Below are 7,377 nucleotides of genomic sequence, written 5' to 3' on the forward strand. Positions count from 1 at the left end.
CTTTTTGAAGTTTGATCTATTTGTCTGTGTTCATTAAAGTCTGTTTGCTCTAAATTCTGTATAATCTGTAACTGGGAAAAGGTCATTGATATTTCTATATGAATGATTTGACATAATACATCTAAAACCAATTAATTTATGTAATTTTTAATAATTATTGATCGTGATCAGCCCTTGGCTAGGACCAAATTTTTAATTTTGGCCCCCTTGATCTAAAGTTTAAAAAGTTTTCACCGTTTTGGTCCAACCTTCTGAGTCTCGGAGTCTGTTGGGGAATGTCTCAATAATTCACTGAGCTGTAGGCTTTTTGTGTTGGCTACTGTCAATTAGCTGTGGCGGCCATCTTGAATCAGACGGTCACTTTCACTGAAATCCATCCAGTGGTTCATGAGATATTTTGCTAACAGAAAAAGCCGTGTCTGAGAGCGTTTACAGAAGGTCGTAGAAATGAAACATCTGCGCAGCTGTGACTTTTTTTATCGTTTGAGTAAAATGAAGTGTTTCGGAGCCAGAAAAGAGTCTGGATCAGATCAGCACCCCTGCTTCGGGACTTTTGAAACGAATCAATGGTCTCGGCTCAGGTCTCAGCCTCTCATCGCGGGCAGCGATGGACGTTTGAATCATTCATCCCCCCCTCCCCCCCCATGAATAATGAAGCCCCCGGCAGCCAGTTAGCAGCGCTCTGCAACCTGAAGCAGAACTTGGTGAAACACAATCTTTCAGCTCGTAAACTAATGTGTTTCACCTGCCGGGCCGCGGCGAAACAGAACCCCCCCACCCCCGTCCTGACCTCGCTTCCTCTTCCTCCGATGAATTTTTCACCGACTCTTTGATTCGTCGCCTCCCGTGAGATTCCCGGCGAACTGGAATTAAAAAAAGAGGAGAAAAAGCTGCACTTCTGCCCTAATTAGTTGGCTCGTCAGAAGCGGGCCGTTCATTATTTACACATCAAGGCGACGCGCGGTGGGGCGGCGGATAAATATTCATTGTTTGTTGACTTCGCCCCGGTCCCTCGGCTCGGGCGCCGCTTCAGTCATCGCGACTCTCTCGTGGCGGCGTAATTATCTCCCCTTGTGCCGACGGGCCGACGCCGACTCGCGGACTACATCGTCGCCCAGCCAGGTCAGATGAGCTGACGGGGGGCGGCACGCCATCCAGTCAGGTGCTGACACGGTTTCCAGCCTCCGACGGTTTGATTCTGGGTCGTCTCTAATGAGCGGGACTGAACCGGGTCCAAGAGCTGCCAGAGCAGCAGCTGCCATCAGAGCTTCCTGCTCCTGGTGGTTTGGAAGCAGATTTGTGGAACACATGAGCGCTGCCTTCCTGGTATGAACAGAACGCCGTGTTTGACCTTTGACCTCAGCCTCGGAGGCCCAACAGGGAACTCCAGGAAGACGCACCCATGAATGTACCACCGGCCGCTCCTAAAAGCCGAGGCAGCGACGCTTCTGCCTGTTTGTCTGTTCGTTTAGCAAAACATCTCACAAACCTACACAAAGATGGCCGCCACAGCCAACTGGCCTAAAAAGAAACACAAAATTTGGCTCAACCTACAGGTGTTGACCTACAGGTTGGTGTGGTGGCACCGATGCCCAACTTGAACCACCGGGCTGGACTTCAGTGACGCGTTCAGGAAGTCGTCCTCGGCTCTACAGCCCATTAACGTTTGGAGTCAGTTCAAGATGGCCGCCACAGCTAGCCATAACAGCTTTAACTGAGTCCTTTTTAAAGACATCAGGGCTAAACGTCGGTGTGGTAGTCGCCGAGAATCATCCTCAGAACATACTTTAAGCGTTGGCCTTTGTGCAACAACTTGAGTCAACCTGTCTGTTCGCAACAAACCAAGATGGACGCCGCGGCTCGTCTACCTTAGCAACGCATTGCGGCTGCGGTGACCATCTTGAACGACAGCCCTATGCAGCTCCTTCGAGGAACGCCGGGGGCCCCTTGAGTGCGGCGTCGCTCGCCACGAAGACGTTGTTGGAAAAAAAAGGGCGAGGCGGCGGGAATCTCGTGATGCCGAACCCGAGAATTACCATAATCACCGTCAGCATTAATGGAGATCCCATCACCGGAGAATTTAAACAAGGCTTTTCCATATTTATAGAAGCAATAAACAGAGAATGTGCTGCAAAATGTCTGTTATGATTCGAAGGCGAGCCGTGTTTACTGGCTTTGAAATGGATATTTGGGTTAGCGGCCAAGGCGGAGGGGGGGGGCTGGAAATGTAATATCGCCACGCTGCACCATAAATGTCTCACTCTCACCGTCTCCGGGGTTTTCACTTTCCCTCAGACAACTGGATCCTCCACCTTCTCCAGCGACGAGCTCCGTCTCCTCAGATCATGCTTTTACTGCTTCCTTTTCCCAATAAACCCCATTTAATTCGGTCAAAATGCTAAATATCTGAGTGTTGCTCCATAGTTTGGTAGATCAAAGGCTTCACTGCGAATAACCAAGTAAACAAAACCATTTTAATAATTTAGCACTCCTTTGTAACAACTATTCTCTAAACAGTCATTTTGAAATGTAAGTTTATTACATCTGGTCCTCCGTTTTGTGTTTTGTGGCACACGTTGGGGTCCCGACCCCGTCTTTGGGAACCACTGAGGCAGATAATCTGACTAATGTCCAAAAAATATAATAAAATAATGCCTTTATAAGCGTAAATAAAAAGGCTCACAGCGAGCGTTTACGGTAAAGCAGGAAGCGAGTCATTGTCTGGAGTTTTACTGCGGGACGAAGTGTTAAGATCTCCGTTGTTTGAGCTCGCTGAAAACGAAAAGGTGGCGGGTGGAGGTTGCAGAATCCTCGGAGCTGGCTCCACGTGGTCCTGTCTGAAATGCACAGAGGACACGCCGCGCTTCGATAGAACTGAAATAGCCTAATTTATGTAAACAATCACAAGTTTTGCTCTCACCACTTCGGCATCTGTAATAAATTTAAATTATCAGAGCGAGTCACTCGCTGCACAGGACAAAGTTTATCCATACGGGGGGTCTGCGGTCCACTGTAATGTCTGTCTGTTTATTTTGGTTTCTGAGACTTGAAAGTGAAACTCCCTGATCTGCAGTTAGTTTGCTCGACTGTTACACTCACTGTACCTCTTTATAGAAAAACAACTCAAGTTCATTTGTGAACGGTAAAATGTCGACGAGCTGCGCTGACAGTTTACCTTCCTGTTACAATACGAGCAAGACAAGTAAATATTGTTGTCATTTTTTAACACTTTCTATTTCACAATTAAGTGCTGCTGTTGTCTCAGCATCTAGCTAGGCTAAAAGCAGCATTAGCTAATGTTTAAACAGTTAGGCTAAACTATAAGCTAATCTCTCAACAGCTAGCTAGGCTATAAGTAGCATTAGCTAATGTTTTAACATTTAAGCTAAACTATAAGTTAATGTCTCAACATCTAGCTAAGCTAAAAGTAGCATTAGCTAATGTTTTAACAGTTAAGCTAATGTTTCAACATCTAGCTAGGCTAACAGTAGCATTAGCTAATGTCTCAGCATCTAGTTAGGTTATAAGTTAATGTCTCAGAAGCTGCTTTTCAATTTATTTTCAAACATTTTTAACATTTAAACATTTTACAATATCTCAGTGTGCTTAAATATTTTAAAATAGTGATTGTATAAAATGAGTAAAAATCCAGTTCAGAGTATTTGTGTTTAATTTATGACCCTTTCAATAATTTGGCCCTGTTTTTAGCTTTGTCAAAATAAACTAAAGATTTATTTGAATGGATTGTTGTGTTTTTAATGTGACGTTAAACACAGTTTGACTTTAATCACTTTTTGAAGCTACCGTTTTAAATCTGTGGTACTTGTAACCACTAACAAAGGCCACCATTTCTTTTCATTACATGTTTTAATTTCTTTATTGCTGCGTATAAAGTGTGAAGTTTGAAAAATGATAAATAAATGGACTTTTTGGAAACAAAACTGTACGTAAATCTAACGTTATCATGTAGCTTTAAGCAGAGGTATCAAGCTAGCTGTCCTTAGCTTCGTTAGCACATCTCAGTTTTCTGGGTTTTCACACCTGAGTGGTGTTTTTTAAGTACTACCATGTTCAGGGTTTTTATTAATGTACCGTATTTTTTCCTCTTTGATGGTTTTTCCTGCCGCGACGCGTTCTGCAGGTCAGCTGCAGCAGATCTTTAACGGAAACTCGGGTTCTCCTCCTGCAGGTGGAGATCACTCTGCAGGACGTCAACGACAACCCGCCTGTTTTTCCCAACGACATCCTCGATATGACCATCGAGGAGAACGTCGGCGACGGCTTCAGGATAATGCAGCTAACAGCCGCAGATGCAGACGAGGTGAGGCTGCTTTTCCAATCATCTCTGCCCGTTTTCCCTTCAGCTGCTCTTTGAACAGACATCCTGGGAGTTATTTCGATTCAAATATGCTCTCAAAGCAGCTATCGCTTTCAAACTGGAGCCGAGTCAAAAATTGACCATTTTGATTTTAAAATTACACAAAATGGGGCAGAAAGCCATTTCAAACAATTATGAATTCATGCCAGGAAACTTTGCAAATCCATGACTGATTACAGGGAGCGTTATCCCGGCTTCTGATGAGCTCTGCAGGTAAAATGTTTACAGTTTTTTGTCACAATCGCACAGAAAAAACTCTTTTTGGACACGATTTGTTTCTTCATTCTTAGCTGACGACAGAAACTGTTTCTGTTCTCTGACATAAAAAGATTCAGATTTAATGAAATTATTAAAGAATTTATTTAGCTGTGATCCATTTGGGTGAACGCTGACTCAGCATTTCACACTGTTTATGTTTTATTACGTACAAACAAACAAACAAACAATCAGTCATTAATAAAAACCTTTTCTTTGACACTTTTCTAAATATTTTCCTTTAATTTGAAAAACATTCAGATTTCTTCATCTCTCTTTAAACTCTTGGTCTTCTTTTGCTACTTTCAGCTAATATTTAGCTGCTTTTAGCTTTTAGCTACCCTTCTGTTACTTTTAGCTTTCATCTTGACTTTGAAACTTTTAGCTTTTAGCTAGCCTTTTGCTACTTCTAGCTTCGAGATAGCATTTTGCTGCTATTAAATTCTAGCTCCTGTTTTGCTACTTTTAGCTTTAGCTTTTAGCGAAACTGGATTTTACCTAGTGTTTTTCTTCTTTTAGCTAGTGTTCGGCTTCAGATTTCAGCCTGTCTCAGCATCACGCTGCAGATTTCTGTAAGTCGGAAACGTGAGTCCGCATCCACAGAGCGAGACAAAACAGGCGAAACGACCTCACAGCCACTCCCTCGTAGCACCCGAAGTGTCCTTCTGTCCGGCTGATGTTGACGCTGTGAGACGTCAGGCGGCAGCTAGAGACGGATTGTCCTCTGATTGTCCCTCCATGCTCCCAGTTAGCCAAGGCCTTCATCTTTAGCTGCTTTTGGCGGGGTGTGGACTTTCAACCCTGCGTTTGCTAACGCTAACGGCGCAGCTGAGGCTGATGTCTTCACGTCGCCCAGCGTCCCTGTCGGAGGACTCAGGTTCTCGGCTGATGGGATTAGCAGACCTGCAGCAGCCGAAGCTTCGCCTGTTTGAGTCTCTGTTAAAACGATGAGCGGCGAGGTCAAGAAGACAGAGCTTTAAAAAAATAAAATAAAGATAAGAAGAAGTCCTGATGGTTCTGCCTCTCAGTCCATAAAAGAGAAAAACGGAGAACGTTTTATTTTCGTGGAGGACAGATTTTTATCTCCGCTCCGATCGAGCCGAATTGTTCAGACGTCTCTGTTCCTCAGGCACGTAAACTTTTTATTGTCTGGCTCTCTGCAGAGCTTTTACAGACTGATGTTACGGGGTTCTTCGAACCCGGAGAACCGCTCGGACTCGTCTCTTTTTATTAAAAACATCAGTGAAGGTAAACATCGGCGAGCAGCAGAGGAACGCCAAGGAAAGGACGGATTTATGTCCCGATTGTTTCAGATAAAATCCTTCTTGTTTTTGCTCTAAAGAAGGTCAGAACCTTTGGATCCAGGATCAAGAACCTCAGGAACCTCTGGAACCTCCGGAACCATGGGAACCTCAGGAACCTCAGGAACCACAGGAACCTCTGGAACCTCTGGAACCTCAGGAACCTCAGGAACCTCTGGAACCACGGGAACCTCTGGAACCTCAGGAACCTCTGGAACCACAGGAACCTCAGGAACCACGGGAACCTCTGGAACCTCAGGAACCTCTGGAACCACGGGAACCTCAGGGACCTTTGGAACTTTGTGGCGTTTGTCCAACCTGAGTTTAAATCCATTTTTCACACGTTTCACCTGATTTTGTTCAGCTCCTTGAAGTGGGATTCCGTGGAGTGGTTATAAACAGTCAACGTCTTACCTGCTGTAGGTAGTTTAGTTCTGACTGAACTGATGAGCTAATGGCTAGTCGCCTGCCGTCCTAAAACTGCTCCATTCTGATGGAAATTATTCACCTTTACTTCGTTTACTTAAAGCTTTGTGGTTACTAGCTGCAGCACTTCCTGTGTAGCCCGAGGCACTTCCTGCGGGCTTGTAGGTCATCGGTCCTCTTTGGCCTCAGACTAGCCTTCAGCTCATCGATCTCCACCTGCAGCAGGTAAGATGCTGATGTTTGTGGATCTGAGCCAATGCTGCAGTCATGAAAATAAAAACCGGACACAGGAAGTCAAACTCAGAACGTCCAATGTTCCGGGTCATTTATTTGTCTCGTCTTTGTCCCAGATGGTCTCAAATGTCTCCTCCTCCATGAGTTCTCTCACGTTCCGACTCGTGGAAACTAAACGCAGAACGGTTCTAAACTTTGTCCGACGTGAGATTCAAAAAACTGGGAGCCCTCGCAAACATGTGGAGACACTTTGGAGACACTTTGGAGACTCCCTCGTCCGACTTCAGCTTTGGTTCTTCTTCTTCTTGACGAATAAAAGGATCTGAAAGTTTTTTCCTGGCTCACCTGAACGCATCATGTCTCTACGAGCGTTCCCGACGTTCCGCTGGGATCAAAAAGCCTGAAAGCGTCTCTGTAACCGAAGCCGCCGCTTTATTTCTCTGAACAGCCGAAGCTTTTTGATGTTTTTTTTTTTTATCTGATCCGTCTTTGTCCCGGCGCGGGGCTCTGTCATCGTTCTTCTTCTTCTCCTGCCGCTGCTCGTTCAAAGATGGCGTCTGGCTCGCTCTTTAAACTCGTTCTGCTCTCGTTGATCCCGTTAAACACGAGAAGGTCGGCTTCAGATTTCAAAGTTAGTGGAAAAAACCAAAACCACGCTTTTATTCTGAAAGTCTTCTGCTTTTTTAGAAACATCTTAATTAAAACTGAGAATTGTGTGCTGTCCTCATGCACGTCCTGCTGTCCTCATACATGTCCTGCTGTCCTCATGCATGTCCTGCTGTC

General features: G+C 44.9%; 1 protein-coding gene across 1 annotated transcript in view; it reads left to right on the top strand.

Annotated features, from left to right (window-relative positions):
* The window catches only part of LOC108249952 (protocadherin Fat 4), a 91,584-nt gene that overhangs the window by 42,621 nt on the left and 41,586 nt on the right, over positions 1-7,377 (top strand). The window contains exon 2 of the mRNA XM_037977269.1: positions 4,190-4,321. Within this exon, the coding sequence (XP_037833197.1) occupies positions 4,190-4,321 (132 nt within the window). The remainder of the gene's footprint in view (positions 1-4,189; positions 4,322-7,377) is intronic.

This window comes from Kryptolebias marmoratus, linkage group LG9, assembly GCF_001649575.2.
Source record: "Kryptolebias marmoratus isolate JLee-2015 linkage group LG9, ASM164957v2, whole genome shotgun sequence".
Taxonomy (NCBI): Eukaryota; Metazoa; Chordata; class Actinopteri; order Cyprinodontiformes; family Rivulidae; genus Kryptolebias; species Kryptolebias marmoratus.